We start from the raw sequence: 17,344 nt of genomic DNA, 5'->3' as shown, positions 1-17,344 counted from the left end.
GATGTTGGCAGGTAATTTATCTCTACTCAGGAAGGTGGGGTTGGGCTGAGTCATCCTGTAAGTTTCCCAGGGTGTGGAATGCTAACAGAGGGAGGCGTCACTGTATCCTGAGGAGGTTCTTTTGCATATGGATTGGTGCTTGATATGCTAATCTTCTCTGCAGGGCTATTGTAGGGTATAGAGTATTTTGTTAGCCTGGTGTTTTTCAGGACTGGAAAAAAGACAGACAAACCCAATGCTTGATAATGCATGCATTGTCATCAATCTGACCGACCATCAACTCTCACCGGAAGAAACCTCCACCTTGGCTAAGGGAGGAAACTTTGCAGTCACCCCCACCGAAATTCCTGTGGAAGACATCATTGCAAATGTAGAAGCTGCCATTCGTCATCTACCTGAAGAGGACGCTGAGGAAATAAGAGGAGAGATGGCCAGGATTCTACAAAAGGCAAAGCTTCCCAGCAGCAATATAACACGCAAGGAGAGGAAGGCCATCAAGACCCTCAGTTGCGGATCCAGACATCATTATTCTACCAGCTGACAAAGGCAATGCCACAGTGATAATGGAAACAGAATACAAAAGGAAGATTAAGGAACTCCTGGACCCTTCCACCTACAAAAAACTAAAACAAGATCCAACCGCAAAATCACCAGGCTAACAAATGCGCTGATCAAAAATTCCTCACTTCATCCTGACACGCACAGAAAACTATGCAAGACAGAAGCACAGCCACCACGACTATATGGACTCCCTAAAATTCATAAGGATTCAGTCCCACTCCAACCCATCGTGAGCGCCCTTGGTTCACCGACATATGAATTAGCTAAACATCTGGCCAATATTCTACAGGACCACATCGGAAAAACCACGTCTTACATCAAAGATTCAGCACATTTCATCAACAAAATCAGTTCTCTGAAACTCAATCCACAAGACATATCCATCAGTTTTGATGTTGTATCCCTGTTTACTAAGGTTCCGGTAAAAGACACAATCGCACTTATTAATCAGGTTTTTCCAGAGGATGTAACAGCCTTATTCCACCATTGTCTGACAACCAGTTACTTCCAATGGGATAACGAATTCTATGAACAGATGGATGGGGTGGCCATGGGAAGCCCTCTCAAGGATCAGTTATAGCAAACTTCTACATGGAACATTTTGAAAAAACAGCTCTAGAGTCAGCACCCCACAAATCTACAGTCTGGTTCCGGTTCGTAGATGATACCTTTATTATTTGGAGCCACAGTGAGGAAGAATTGGTGGAGGTTTTTAAACCACCTCAACAATATCCACCTGAACATACAATTCACCATGGAGAAAGAAATCGGGGGGAATCTTCCATTTCTAGATACCTTGGTCATCCGCAAAGCAAACTTTCAGTTCTGTCACAAGGTCTACAGGAAACCAACTCACACGGATTGGTACTTACACAGAAACTCCAACCACCACCCTCAACAGAAAACAGGCATAATAAAAACATTAGTAGACCGTGCAAGACGGATATGTGAACTGCACTTTCTCAGCGAGGAAACTAATCATCTAAACCACGCACATCAAGCAAATGGCTACTCCAGAAATGAAATCAGAAGAGCAATTAAACCAAGGATAAATCAAACAACCAAGGAAAAACCGTCTCCCACAGGAAAAGTGTTTTTGCCATATATCAAAGGAATCACTGATCAGATGGGAAAGCTTATGAAAAAGCACAACCTTCAAGCAGTATTCAGACCCACCAGAAAAATACAACAGATGCTACGATCAGCAAAAGACAGTAGAGACCCCCTCACCTCTGCAGGAGTAGACCGCATACCCTGCAGCTGTGGACAAGTTTACATCGGGACCACAGAGCGTAGCATCCAGACAAGTATAAAAGAACATGAAAGACACTGCAGATTTGGCCATCCGGAAAAATCAGCAGTGGCTGAACATAGCCTAACTCAAACAGGACACAGTATCCTATTCCAGGACACTAAAATACTGGACAACACTTCCAACTACTTCGTCAGATTGCACAGAGAAGCCATTGAAATTCATAAGCATAAGGACAATTTCAACAGGAAAGAAGAGAATTTAAGAATGAATAGAGCATGGTTTCCAGTCCTGAAAAACACCAGGCTAACAAAATACTCTGCAGAGAAGATTAGCATATCAAGCACCAATCCATATGCAAAAGAACCTCCTCAGGATACAGTGAAGCCTCGCTCCATTAGCATTCCACACCCTGGGAAACTCTTACAGGATGACTCAGCTCAACCCCCCTTTCCTGAGTAGATATAAATTACCTGCCAACATCTTCTCCACATGGTGACACTGAAAGATCTCTGTCTTTTGGTGCTACACCTCTGAAGATGCCAGTCACAGCAGCTGGCGAAACGTCAGGAACTACAATGCCAAGACCACGGCTATACAGCCCAGAAAATCCGTAACAACCATTTACAGAAGCTTCCTTGTCAAATCGTCTAGAGCAATTCTTATCCACTACTCATAGCCAAAATAGTAAAGAATCCAGTAGCACCTTTAAGACTAACCAACTTTATTGTAGCATAAGCTTTTGAGAGCCACAGCTGTCTTTGTCAGATGCATCTGACGAAGAGAACTGTGATTCTCGAAAGCTTATGCTACAGTAAAGTTGATTAGTCTTAAAGGTGCTACTGGACTCTTTAGTATTTTGCTACTACAGACTAACATGGCTAACTCCTCTGGATATATAGCCAAAAGTGAATGATGTATACAAGCTTGGTTTACTGCATGCTAATGGTATTCATTTAAAAATCACTTTTTCAGATTATTTTTTAAAATGGCACACTGAAACGTTCACATTCTAAGCTTTTGTGTGGGAGGGTTCGGCTTTGTACTGTAACTTCTGGTTTGGGAATTTTGGCATCTGAAAATCATGCCTTTAAAAAAACCAATACAAAATTAAATGATTTTGGTACATTCCCCTGCACCCCTGAAACAGTAACAGTTGGGGGAGCAGGAGAGAGAAGCATGTCTCAGTTCTCATGGACTTTTAAAAAGTGTCATTTTAAAGAACATTAGACCATTATTTTATATTGGCAGCTCTATTTTCAGTGCCCTCAGGCTGTTTGGTGCCTGGTCCCTTTAAATATCAAAGGGCCGTTGCTTCCAGTGAGGGTAGACCTTGCCTCCTGAGTTTGGAGGACAGATCCACCATAAAAAATAATCCTTTCCAGTTTAAAGGGATCATGCACTATACAATAGCTAAGAGCTAGGTGTAGGTCAGTCCGTTTTCTCCCTTAATCCCTCCCTCCCTTCTGTGCCAACCCAAAACGCTCCTGAAATTCCAGGAAATTTTTTTTTTAAAGCTTCACATATTGAGGCGTGTGTCCTCAATGTGCTTTACTTGCATACATGAAACTGAGAACTTTTTTGTGTGAACATGCAAAGGACCATCGTTATTTACCTGCATGTATAGCATGCCTGGATTCAATACATAGCACAATTGTTTTATTTTTAGACAGCCGGCACCTGTTAAGCACAGGAGATGATGGCTACTTCAAAGTGACAGATGTGCAAACTGGAATGATTATCTCTTCCATAGCTTCAGAGCAGTCACAAAGGTAATGCTGTATCAGATTTCTGGAACTAATTATCACTTGGGACAAAATTATAGGTTGGTCTAACAGTGGCAGGACTACTTGGGAGGGGAAACGTCATGGAAAATTGTTAATAGTGGCGATTACGAACATAATATACCTTGAATATTTGCCAGGCTTAAAAATGTGTAATTTGTAGAGGGAAGAGGTTAAGTTTATAGCATCATTTTATTCCCATATGCAACTGGTTTTACAGATGCTTCAAGTGGGATGGCAATACTGTCTTATCAGGAAGTCAGTCTGGAGAATTACTGGTTTGGGATATAGTTGGAGGAAAAATCATAGAAAGAATCAGAGGACATGCAGGTATGTTTTTTTTTTAAGTGACAGCTTTCCCATAGGTACTGCAGCTTTAAATACTGGAAGGCTAATGACCTAAACCTAATGTTTTATTGTACATCAAATAAGTGGGTAGAAATTGCACTTTTGAATTAGCTCATTCTGTTTTGAGAGTGCTTAGCCACAGAGGCCTGCTTTGTCTTCTAGAATCTAATGAATTCTATTGAGGGGTTGGGTTGTGTGTAGGATGGCTTTTGCCCATTCTGAAATGTGATGGACCCTTACCATTTTTAGAGTTGGTGGGTTAGCTACCTGTTTGGAAAGGTGGGGTATAAATGTTTTATTACAGCTAAAACCTGCAATGTAGCAGCATCATTGAAATAAGAGGATTTATTAGCCTTATGTGGACAAGTCTGTGGGTGTCAAATTGTATTTCAGTGGGATGTAGTTTGCAATGTTGTTAGCAAAAAATCAAACAAAAACGAACTAAACTCATCTGTTGGCTAAATCTTTGTCTTTAGGTCCAGTGACATCTATGTGGATGAATGAGCAATGTAACAGTATTATCACTGGAGGGGAAGACAGACAAATCATGTTCTGGAAACAGCAGTACTAAGTGCCTTTCCTGAAAATATGTATGGGCTTCCAGATATTTTAAATGAGACTTTTAAATGGATCTTATCCATACGTAATCAAACCTGAAGAGGTTCAGACTAAGTTCTCGGTGCCTGTAGCTTATGTTCTCTAAATTATTCCATGTCAGCCTATAATATGCACTTGTTATTTCTGAATATCATCACAGCTTGAAATGCTTTTCCAAATAATTTAGGTGAAAATAAAGACTTATTTTTGGTAAAGGTGTTAATTTGCAGTCATGTAATCTATTTACAGTTGTCCACCTCTTAGTGGAGATAAACAGCCGCAGTACTCTGCTTTTAAGATTTTATGACACCCCCCCCCCATTTTCTTGCAAGGAGTATATATAAGATGTCTATGGGCCAAAGTACATATGACATCCCTGAGCATGACCATTTTAAAATAAAATGCGTGTACTGGGCCTGTAGTCTGGCACGTTGACGCACTCTTAGTTCCCTTCCCCACCAAGCACATAAATGCCAAAACAGCTCCCCCACAACTTAAGTTATTTCAGCACTTCAAAGGCAAGGAGGGAGGGGGCAAGAGCACAGAGCTGCATGCTTTATAGCATTTTTAAATTATGTTTGGCCCTTAATATGAATTTAGAGGCACCACTGACAAACAAAAGATCATTACTTTGCACATAAGTATAAACTTTTGTATATGTTACTGCAGCTTTCATAGTACATTCTATTGACAGCACTCCAGTATTAGATATATATAACTTCTGGAGATGCTATTATAATCCTCATTTTTCAGCTGTTACATCACCTCCCATACATGGTAAAACATTAATTGAACATTCTGAATATCTGCTTTAATACAAAGATATTAATCATGATCTTATGGTGCCATTTTAATTAGAAAGTGAGTTCAGCAACAATTTATTTGATTTAACATGGTGAAAGGTCAAATACACTAGAATAAAAGCAATAAAAAGATTTAAGATATGGACACTATATTCATTACTTAAAATACATATGGAATGATAGCAACAGTATGCTCAGTTTTAACTGGCATGCTTTTGTAAACAAATTACTAGCGCTAGAAGTCATCACTGAAGATATTCTTGCAAGCAGAAAGTAGTGTAGAAAAACTAATTTATCTGAAAGAGTACAAAGAGCAGCAACAGGCTTGTATCACAAATAGTAAATACTAACTCTTACAGCATATGTTAGTTTTCTTCCATTCCTATAGCTTATAGGAAGTGGAAGAAATTTACATTATATGAAAAAAGCATTACATGGTTTTATGTCTTGTGAAGCTAATATAAAGCTACACAATTCGCAGCTGGTAAACAAAAATAACATGTTGGATTGTGATGTTTCCAGCCTTAACATCATAATGCAAATTGCTCAATGCAGCAGCTCTCCTCTTGGGTTTTAAAGGCTCATGTGCAGAATATGAATGTGGAGTAGCAGAGTTCTCATTATAGATGCATCCACAACAAAACAGCTCTAGTTTTAAACTTCAGGGATGGTGTGGTCCATCTTGCTTTTCATAATACTTGAGGCCATCCTAGAAATAAGAATAAAACTTTTAAACTGACACTGTGTACAACAGACATTCTAATGGACTGGAAGAAAAGAGAAGTAAAACCTTAAGTCATCTGATACACAGCACAAGATTGCACTTACTTAACTCTGAAGCAAGGAGGCATTTCCTTATCTCCCTGGAGCAAAAATGCTTACTGTCATAGCTTGTACTCACATACTTCCCCATTGATAGTATAAAGCATTTTCCCCTTATACAGATTTAAAAGCCTTCCCCTAGTACATATCTTCTGTGAAACAAGCCTCAAGAGGATAATGGGAAGGGTAAAGGAGCTTATTAATTTTAGAAGAACAGAAGTACAAACCAATGTAGAGATCGCAAAGCCAGTATTGCATAGGGTGTCAAACTAAGATCTAGGAGACTCAAGTTCAAATCGCCACCCTGCCATGAAAGCATGCTGGGAGACATTGGGCTAGTAATTCTATCCAACATACTGCACAGGAGTATGTTGTAAGGATAAAATGAGGACAGGGAGAAAGTTAAGCTGTTTTAGATCCTCAGCAAGATAACAAAGTCAGTGCTTAACATGCAGTAAAGAGAAAAAGGAGCACAAAATTTGCAGCTTATAAGCAGAATTTAATTATATTTACTTCACCATAATAAAGTTGAATTTATGCAATACGTTATTAAACCTAAACCTACTTTTGCATATTTATAGAATTTAAAAGTATAAATGGCCTTAGTTTTCTACAAATAAAATTGTAAACATCCATTACTAAACCATGAAAGACCTGCAAAATGCTGCACCCTATGGGTATCTTAGCACATTTCACTCATTTGAAGAAAAAAATAATTCAGGTTTTCTTCAGTGCTCCCACAAACTTTCCAGGCTGCTATCAGAACTTCTTTCAGTTTTTCCCCCAAGCTGAAGATCTTTTTATAGCACAGCACTGCCATGCGAATGGTTCCAGCCTCTCTCCCAACTGGTTTCTCATCTTATTACCAAATAGTAAAGAGTCCAGGAGCACCTTTAAAACTAACCAACATGTTGCATCTGACGAAGAGAGCAGTGGTTCTTGAAAGCTTATGCTACAATAAAGTTGGTTAGTCTTAAAGGTGCTACTGGACTCTACTGTTTTGCAACTACAGACTAACACAACTAACTCCTCTGCATCTTATTACCGTTTCCCTAGTGGTGATCTTTAATAAGGATCACCATCAGCTGAATTATCAAAGAAAATAAATGGCAAAAAGATTTTTTGATTCACATGAAAGAATGCATATCACTATTCTCTGTATTGAATAGCTGGAATAATCACATGCATCCTCCAGCAAGTGACCTCCAAGCCATCCCCTCCCCTCCAATTCTTTCAGCTCTTAGTGAGTCTGTCCTTTCCTATGAAATAGGGGCAAGGCAACAGTAAGAACACACGTGCCACAGAATACATTACTCAAGGCCAAGCCCTCCTTTTCCCCAAGGACTGGCTTGGCAAAGGTACTTCACTACTAATTATTTGCAGGTCATGACTTGTTCGTTTTCTATGCCTAACAAGCAGATTTAACTTTAAAAACGTTTGGTTTGCATCAGTTGAACAATTTTAAGCCCAACTTAGCTATGCAAGTTTAAATTCATTACCCCATAAAATATATCCCAGTATAAAGAATATCTGCCAAAAATACTACTGAAAGCCCACTTGCCAGCTTTGATCTTCAGTAAAATATTATTATTTAACACTGAATAAAGTTGAACCTCAGATGTAAATACTTTGAAGGCAGAAGCAGTACAATGTTTATAATGTGTATTTTATGCATACCTCTTTATTATGTGTTCAAAAATCTGGGAAGGCATGATGGTGATGGTCACTACATTTCCAGCTGTTGTCAAGATATCTGCAATTTGGGGATCCTGTGAAAAATGTTACAAAACTGATGCAATGAATAACGAAGTTTTTAATGGTTGCTCTGCATTAAAATTAACTCTTCTCCGCTATCATAGTAAATGTCCAGAAATATCTTAAAAACCAGACTGGAAAAAACAGTTAACCCTGCCATTTCTGTATGCATTCACCTGGTCATTACCAATGGTTAGCTATTATCTCTGGATGACAACAAACACACCTTTGTTACAGAATTCCTTCCCAACTGTTGCCATTATAGCCCTCATTTTGCATATTATTAGCTCTTTCTACAAGGCTAAGAAAAAGCAATGGAGAGAAAGTATGCTTGTAGCCCCCATTAGCAAACTAAGGACATGGTTTTTCCCTTCTAACAGCCAAAAAACCCAAACACTGTTTAGTGGAAAGGGAGGGGGGGACAACAGAAAGGAAAACCAACAAATGCAATACTATTCTTATCCCCCAGCTATAGTTCTTTCTGCAAGACCCCACCAGTTTTAGTGAAACATGTAGCCTGCTCCGAGAGAAAGTTTTTCCCCCACCATCTGTAGAGATAAAGTGGCAACCACTACTGCTCCATGTTAGAAGTGCACATAATATGTTTGACAGCATATAACAAAACAAAATTCTGAAAATACATTGCTGAGCATCTGAGGCAATACAGATTTCCTCATCTGAATCCTGTTCCATACATATAATAGTTCTGTCACAGCATAAAACAGGTTTAAATTAACAGTAGGGTGATTTTTTTAAATCAAATATGTTACTCACTTTCAGGCCAATTACATTCTGTCCATTAATTTCACAGATGTTGTGTTCTGTCAGGAGTCCATTTCTAGCTGCAGAACTATCTTTTACTATTGAAGTTATCCTTCCATTTTTGAATATAAAGCCAACATGTCCAGTGCTGTCTTTGTGCATAGTAATAGTTCGCTCAAAAGGCCTAGCAGGAAAAAAATTACAATTTATATTGTCAAATGTTTTATTCAGAAACCAGTGTGGTGTAGTAGTTAAACTGCCAGGCAATAATTTGGGAGATGCAAGTTCAAATCCCCACTCTGTTAGGGAAGCTTTCTGGGTGACACTGACCCATTCATGTACTTTGGCCTAACCTACCTCTCACGATTGTTGAGAGGATAAAAAAGAGAAGAGAAATATATACGTAAGTTGCTTTGGGTACTGCTTGGGAAGAAAGGTGGAATATAAATGAAGACACTAAGTAAACTAATCACTCATCTATATACAAATTAATTAGTCCCACTAGGAGATCATGATCTGAAAGAATTAAATACAATTTGAAGACAGTCATCAACTTTTCTGCTGATAAAAGGAGCCTTAAACACAACTGTAAGGTTTTTAGAAGTGTTTACCTGTCACGAATAACCACTGAAATTCTATCTCCAGGTATCTGCTTCAGAACTTTATGGGCTTTATCAGAACTCCATCCTGCACAGTTATCAGTGTTGATTTGCAGAACTTGGTCCCCAAACCTCAGCCCAGCCAGGGATGCTGGAGAGTTTGCCTGAACCAACTGGACAAATATACCCTAAACAGAAAGATAGAGCTTTGCATCAAGCAAGAAACCAAACACCATCAGGATGTACTCAGTATATTTTTTAAAAAGATGCATACAAGATAAGTTACTGGACAGCACAGAGATTTTTAAATCTGGCAGTAGTTTAGTAAAACTCAATTTGCTTTTGTTTTGCAAAGTCCCATACTTAAAAAAAATACACTAAATAATGGCCTCTCACTAGTTAAAAGAATAGTAACACATTTTTCTTTTTTCTTCAGATATATAAAATTAAATACTTTGGCTTGGTTCCAAACCAGTGTTCCCACAGGCAGAAATCCTTGCTCTCAAGTAAATGCTAGCCTGGATCCAAGACTTAAATTTATGGGTGTCTTAAATTGATTTTACTTATTTGTGCTTGAAATTCACACTTAAGTTCTTTACAAGATGATGTATTAAGCTTCATACATACATTGTCTACTGATTTGAGACGAAGCCCAATTTTTCCATCCTGATCTTTACACAAGATTATTTCACGGATCCCTTGTTTAATTTCTGCTCGACGAACTCCAACATCACTTCCAGTTACTGGAGCTACCATATAATTCACTGCAGAAGGCCTTGCAACAAGCTGAGGATTAGAAGATTTATGTAAACCATAGTAGAATGAAGTCTCATTCATAAGTCTTTGATTAAAATACAATAATTTCATTTGTGACAGCAGTTTTGTTAATGCTTTGGCTAAAGTTTCTGGCAAGAATACAGCTGCAACAACTGTAAGGTATCACAGCCCTGTGCCTTAGCAGAGTACTTCAGGGAGAAAACTTCTGCACCTATAATTTGGGAAATAGTAAAGAGTCCAGTAGCACCTTTAAGACTAACCAACTTTATTGTAGCATGAGATTTCCAGAACCACTGCTCTCTTCGTCAGATGCATGACAAAGAGAGCTGTGGTTCTCGAAAGCTTATGCTACAATAAAGTTGGTTAGTCTTAAAGGTGCTATTGGACTCTTTACTATTTTGCTACTACAGACTAACATGGCTAACTCCTCTGGATCTATAATTTGGGAAGTAATATTTCTGCCCTTTTGTTTCTAGCAGTTTGATAAAAAGGCTAGGACAGAAAGTTCCCCAGAAATTAATTTCAAGAATTCTGGTGCTAAACTTAAGAGAGGAGTTTGCTCACTGGATTTATACTTACCCCCTGAGAATCAGCAACAGGAACCACTGCCAAGTTTCTCTGTATCTCCTCTTCATTCAGACTCAGCCCCATATACTGGGAAAGTTCAGGATACAGTTTGGGATATAAACCTATAGAAATTAATTCCAAACAGGGATTTGTTCTATAAAATACTTATGGACCATTGAAATTATATTTCCCTTCCCTCTAAACATGGTGAAAGAGAAAGCAAGTATCAGGTTTGAGTGAATCAATTCCTCCTTCACAGCAAGTAGATAGTTACTACTGCTAGAAGATACTGCCATTTATTTGACATTTATTCAACCAGTTGACCAGTATATGCTGTTATTCCCAGAGCTTTGGCAGACAAACTGTTTAATAGTTGGCTCATAGTATAAAGTTAGCATTGTTGTTATCACGGCATAAAATCTATATCTATACCACACATTCCACTTCAAAACCCTAAGGCAACTGTTTAAGCAAAACACAATTCAATTCACAGGAAACAGTGATGTTAAGAAAAAGTCAATATTTCCTGAAAAAGGGTCCAGAAAAATTACTCCTGTTTTGCTACTGTGGGGTTTTTAACAAAAAGTAGAAAAACAGTGTGAAAAGGTAAACTCATAGCAAAAGGTGATACTTTATGATACACAGAGCTGCCTTTTTCTTCAGGAAAACAAACTGAATGCCATTTAAAATTATGTTTTTCATCCTTCCTCCACTATAACGCTCCAATTCATGTATCCTAGAAGAGCAGGTGTAATGATGAGCAGAGTAAAACATACAAGCAAGTAAAAGTCAAGGAATGACAAAAAAAGCACATTAAGAGTTTTGTAATCACTGAAAATACACATAATACTAAGCACCAATTGATTTTGCTAAACCTTGTCCTTTTTCTCTGAATTGTACCTCTAGTTTCGTTAACAATGCAGTAAATATTGCATTTTTCTGTATGATGGAAATTTCCCCCCTTATACTTTCCTAAACTACAGTAACTTACTTCCATCTTGAAAGATGGGTGCTGAAGCTTCAGATAAAATTGCTGGATTGGCAGGATTTGAAGAGAAAGCTGTCTGGGCCTACACAAAAAGATAAAACACTTCATGAAGTTTAAAATAAAATTCAGAAAACATTTTGAGGAGACACTTAATTAAAAAATACTGTAGAGCTTCATCACATTTGGAATAAATTATACTCTTTACAAAAGCATCAACACAAATTTCACCTTCCTAAATGCAAGACTCCTCCTCACAAGCCCTGCCAGAGGTTTAGGGAAAGGTCTACCTACATAAACATAGTGATGGATAAGGACCAATAAACTGAAGCTAAACCCTGACAAATCAGAGATCCTAGTGATGATGACCAAGGAAATGAGGTGTCCAATGTTCTAGATGAGACTGCACTTCTCCTAAAGGAACAAGTATGCAGCATAGAAAAGCTGCTGGCCCTGGCCTCCTGTTAGATGAGAAGGTGGCAGCAGTGACCTTTCACCAGCTACTTTTCTGTTATTAATGTAACCTCCTACCTTGACACAGCTTTGTGAGCCACCCCAATCACTAAAAGGGCCACTGGATTTCAACAAACGGAGCAAAAAACAAGAAAAACTATGTAAAGGAAAATCCCGACTTGGAATAGGGGGAGCGTCCCCTAAATTAGTCAGATACTCACAAATCAGATTTTTTTAACAAAACTGGGAGATCCCTAAACTGCAGCATGACTGGCTCCACTGTACAGTTTTTTAAAAAAATCTACATAGAATCATAGAATTGGAAGAGACCTCTAAGGTCATCTAGTCCAATCCCCTTCACAATCCAGGAAATTCACAACTACCCCCACCCCGTGATTGCCCCAGTGACCCCTGCTCCATGCCCAGAAGATGGCAAAACATCTCCAGGAACCTTAGCCACTGGTCAGTGGGACCAGCCCTTGGCTATGTGAAAACATGGATATGATATATAAAGCCAATACTCATTCTAAAATATTTAAGGTCGTATTTTAGTGCACATAATAAAACAATAAAACACATAATAAAACAAAAGAATGGGTAAGTGCTCTTCTCTTAGCACAGTAACATATTTTCATTGGTGGGTAAGTGTCCTACTCAGAAAATTCCATCAAATGCGACACAGTTCTTCCACTACTGCAAGGCACAGGCAACGATTCCCCTTACAGGAAAAAAAAAGCAGCAGGAGCCACACTTAGGCTTCACCTCACAGGGCATCTGCCTGGCCAATTACCCGATCTCACAAGATTCTGCTGCCCCTACTTACCAGCCTCAGCAAGCTAGAACAGACACACAGTGTAAGAACAACTGAAGATTATGGGAGCTTAGCTTACAGTGCTTTTAGTTTTTTCACTGCTGCTGCCTCCTCTCTGGGTTCCAGGATGCTAGAGAAGGCTCCTCAACAAAGGCATAAGCCAAAATGAGGGAAGTGAGAGGGACTTAATGGCATAAGCCAGTGACTTTCCCATCAACCCATCCCCACTGATGCCTGCTGCAACACAGCATTCTGTTAAAGACACGGAACTCAGCTTCAGTTTGTATCCAAAGCAGAATACAGCCAAGTATTCTCAGCTTACTGCAAATAGTACTTTGGGTATTTTGTCTTGAATCCTCACAATATATATGTCTTCCGCAAATTCATTTTCTCCATGTATCTTCAACGTACCTGAATTACCTTGTCCACCTTCAGATCTTCCAAGGAAGGATAAAGTGACATTTTCACAAAATTTCACTACAGGAAGAAAAGCAATTGTTCAATATAAAACTGTTATATACAGCAGACTATTGGTAGTTTGGGATGTAACACCAGAGGGAACATAAGCATAATGTCTCATGGAGTGTCCTGATCCAGCTCAACTTGGGACTGAGTTTTCTATTTTTTTAAAAAAAAAATTCTAGACTGACAGTTAGTTTACTAATCACATCATAGTCCTGCATATTTATATTATTCATAGTCCCCATTTCTTACCAGGAGTCAAAGCAGAATACAAAATGTAAGTCCATGAAATCAACGGGATGATGGAATTTTATAAGCAATGTAATAGGACTAGGAACTGCAGAAATTTCAATTGGAGTATAAGTATTGAACAAAACATGTTAAACAATTTGGAACATGATTTTACATCAGCAGATATTCTTACATAAAAATGTTTGTTACACATTTTGAGTGAGTAAAACCTTGATGTAAATAAAATCGAAAAGAGTCCAGTAGCACCTTTAAGACTAACCAACTTTACTATAGCATAAGCTTTCGAGAATCACAGTTCTCTTCGTCAGATGCGGGAGAACTGTGATTCTCGAAAGCTTATGCTACAGTAAAGTTGGTTACTCTTAAAGGTGCTACTGGACTCTTTTTGATTTTGCTACTACAGACTAACACGCCTAACTCCTCTTGATGTAAATAATATCCTACTTACTGTTGTAAAAGAGAAAACATTTCATTTTATACCTAAAGTACTATTTCTTGGCATTTGCTTCCAATTGTATGCAAGTTGCTATTTCATCAAAGATCAACCTAAATCTTTCTGGACCTAATTTTTTAGTATAATATGGGGGGGGGGGGTGGCTGTAAAAATCACAGGGGGGGGGGGAGTCCAGGGAGTTCTGAGCCACAGTGGGTTGTGGGAGAGGTGGGGAACTTGCAGGGAACTCCCATTCCCCCTGCCTTTGTTTTCCAGTCAACCAACCCTTCCTAGTATTTCCCCCCCTCTCAAATACCCTTCCCTCTTCTATGAAGATAGTTTCAGGGTAGCCCTATTAGTCTGAGGTACAAGAGCAAGATTCAGGTCCAGTAGCACCTTAGAGGCTAACTAGATTTCCAGGGTGTAAGCTTTCAAACATCAACAATTTGACTCCTCCACTCTTCGTTTCCCCCTGCTACACTGAGAAATCATAACTATTTGGGAGGCTTTTCCCATCAGGAGTAAAAAAAAAATCTGCTAAACTGACAAACCATACTTTGGAGAAAGCCTAAAAAATCGCTAAAATGAAACTGTAACCAATATGGAAGCACCAAATCTGTCAATTTAGACACTGTTAAAAATATTAATGCTATAGCATTCAATGGTCACACGGTCTAACTGAGAAAAAAAGGAGTCGGTCAACATATAAAGTGGTCCACCATGTTATCTGAGAGACTACAGACGTTTTTACTTAACACCAACCAAGATCCGGAATTGACCAAGAAATACATTCAGAGTTCAATCATACATGTCTCTGCCCACACGCACCAAGCAAAGAAAATAAATACCCTTCAGGATAAGCTGGACGCAGCCCAGGCAACTCCCACCGCGCCCCCTGGGTCCCTCCGGGTCCGCCTGCTGTAGAGGCCGACCCACGTATCCCAGCCTGAATCAGTCGCCACAGGAGTGGAGAGGAGGCCGCCCCACCCGCGAAAAGACTTCCTTCTTCCACTTCCAAGTAAATTTTTACGTCACGAAACCGAATGAACGGGAGTCCTCCTCCTTCCCCCCCCCGCCCCTCCGCCGCCATTCCCCTGAACGCGGCCGATTCCCTCCACTCTCCCCCTCCCTCCTACGCAGAGCCTCTCAGAGGACTGGGAGCCCAGCCAGGAGAGCCTCCCCTCCCTCGCGACGCGCTTCTCCTCCTGCTCGTAGTCCCAGACAAGAGGGGGGAACAGGCACACGCACCTTCCCTTCCCCTCCCCTCCCCTCCCCGGGCACTCGGCCCTCAAGTAAGCGAAAAGAGTCGACGAGTGCCTCTGAGCATGTCGAGAGCGCATCTCCCTCGCCATGGAAAGGAACGAGAAGCCCGCCCTCCCCTTTCGGGACCAACGGCATGCCCCACCCGCGGCGCCCGAGAGGAGCGGCGGCTGCCAACCCCTCCCACCGCCCAGAGCCCCCGAAGAAGAGGCCCAGCCCGCTTCGACTCGGCCTGCCCAGTGTCTCCCACAGCGAAGCTGACGCTGCGGCCCAGCTTCGGAAAACCGCCGAGATACTCACCGGCTGACGGCCGCGACTCAGACCGTTAAGACAAGGCGGACTCCGAGACGGAAGCTCTTTCTTCGGCTTCTGAAGAGGAGGAGGCGGCGGAGAAAAGGCAAGGCGAGGCCGTGCGCATGCGCCGTCTGCGGGACGCTCGTGACGCTAGACGGGCGGGGGAGGCGTCGGTTCGGTGAGGCTGGGAGCAGCCGGCGCTGGGCGGCCGCGGGAGTCCGGTTGGCCCTTCGCCCGCTGTCACCCCGTGGCGTGCGAAGGAGGGGGCAGACGCCTCTGCAGCCGAGTAGCCGCTTCTCCTCCGTCCCTCCCTCCCCCACACACTGCGGCTCGAATGAGCAACGGTGGTTTTGGGGGTTTCCAACTAGACTCTTACAAAACAGCAAGTAGCCGAACTCCTCGTCAGGCGGTCAGGAGAGGGGGAAATTTCTTTTTTAAAAAACAGTGCATAGAAAACAGCATCGTTGCATAGATCATGTGTCCTTCAATATACAATCCAAACCTAATCAGAGTTACACGCCCAAAGTCCGTTAGGATTGCACGGGTAATGGTATGGTCAAGCCGAAAATTGCAAAATGAATTTTTTTTGAGGCACAAAAATATCTTCTACCATTAGCATGTTTCCAGTTCAAAAGTTAGTTCTCACTACGTGCAATGCAGAAGTGGTCCTTTCACACTGGGTAACATCAGTGGTCAGATTTAGAAGTTACTGCACTGTGTGACCAGTGTAACATAAGAAGTGAGAACATACAAGGGAAATTGTAATCAGAAAGTCAGTGCTCCAATCTTCCAATTGTCTTCACTTAGATATCTTGTGCACAAAATATAACAAACAACATCAGATTCAGTATCAACTCTGAAGCACAGGGAAGATTACAATGATGCATGTTTTCTAGTCATGAAAGTAGCTCCTGTGATCTGCTGTTTGAATATATTTCCAATGTAGATTGATATGTGGAAAACAAAATCTTTCAAAATAGCAGCAGCAGCTTTCTGAGGAATGGTGCTTTGAGCAAAGTAAATAGTCTTAGACCTTGTTCACATTCATGTTCACACAAGTGTAGATTGTATGATTTTTGTGTCTGACTGCACTATGAATGTATTGCTTCTTTGAAAAGCGTAGAAGTAAATAATAAAAGTTTAGTCCCATGCAATAATCAAATGATAAGCATGCATGTGAGTGCTGTGAAGGATTACTTCTCAGATTGTACAGGTTGGCATGGATATAAGGGGGTTCCTTCAACTAGCATCTTGTCTTATAAACCCTGTGAGCTTGTCTCCAACCAAGTTGCTCAATAAAAAATGAACTTTGTGCTGCAGTCTCATGACAAACAACTGTGTTCCTCATACAGTTTTATATGAATCATGAGTTTAACTTCAAGTTTTGTTTCTGATGTTTTAAGCAGCTTGTTTCTAAACATCCTGGACAACAGCTCAGCAGAACCCACAGCTGTATTTAATTCAGGTCCAGAGTTCAGGTCTGTTTAAGATAATTAAAACTGTGTGTCACAGCTCATTCTTACTCTTGGAAAGAAGGAAAGCTGACTTCACAACTACTTAATTATCTTATTATAAATAATTTTGGGCGCTCTTACATTACAAAAGATCATTGGATTTGCATTTCTAAATTCCCTTTGCATCCTTAAGAAAACTGTGATTTGGGTACAACTTTAAAATTCTACGGTCTGGATCATCATAGGATGCATTTCTTCTCTGCCGTCATCATGATCATCCTCTGGATGAAGATACTGGGCACAGAAGGTTGGA

At 40.3% G+C, this 17,344-nt stretch overlaps 2 protein-coding genes across 3 annotated transcripts in view; one reads left to right on the top strand and one right to left on the bottom strand.

Moving 5' to 3' along the window:
- NSMAF (neutral sphingomyelinase activation associated factor) overlaps positions 1 to 4,734 on the top strand; it is a 59,598-nt gene extending 54,864 nt beyond the window's left edge. The window contains exons 29-31 of one of the 2 annotated variants that reach the window (XM_054985249.1): positions 3,483 to 3,585; positions 3,818 to 3,927; positions 4,422 to 4,734. In XM_054985249.1, coding sequence (XP_054841224.1) covers positions 3,483 to 3,585; positions 3,818 to 3,927; positions 4,422 to 4,516 — 308 coding nt within the window. In that variant the 3' untranslated portion in view covers positions 4,517 to 4,734. The remainder of the gene's footprint in view (positions 1 to 3,482; positions 3,586 to 3,817; positions 3,928 to 4,421) is intronic. The other variant, XM_054985250.1, reaches the window with a different exon arrangement.
- Positions 4,735 to 5,331: 597 nt separating this feature from the next.
- SDCBP (syndecan binding protein) lies at positions 5,332 to 15,700 on the bottom strand. The gene is made up of 9 exons (XM_054985656.1): positions 15,584 to 15,700; positions 13,288 to 13,353; positions 11,619 to 11,697; positions 10,640 to 10,749; positions 9,911 to 10,069; positions 9,296 to 9,471; positions 8,697 to 8,868; positions 7,845 to 7,936; positions 5,332 to 6,054 (listed from the first exon to the last, which is right to left on the bottom strand). The coding sequence occupies exons 2-9, from the start codon at positions 13,336 to 13,338 to the stop codon at positions 6,000 to 6,002; spliced, it is 894 nt and encodes a 297-aa protein (XP_054841631.1). The 5' UTR covers positions 13,339 to 13,353; positions 15,584 to 15,700; the 3' UTR covers positions 5,332 to 5,999.
- Positions 15,701 to 17,344: the final 1,644 nt, after the last annotated feature.

The sequence above is a fragment of the Eublepharis macularius genome, chromosome 7, assembly GCF_028583425.1.
Source record: "Eublepharis macularius isolate TG4126 chromosome 7, MPM_Emac_v1.0, whole genome shotgun sequence".
Classification (NCBI taxonomy): Eukaryota; Metazoa; Chordata; class Lepidosauria; order Squamata; family Eublepharidae; genus Eublepharis; species Eublepharis macularius.
Note: the sequence above shows the minus strand (reverse complement) of the source record. Positions and strands in the feature narration are given on the sequence as shown.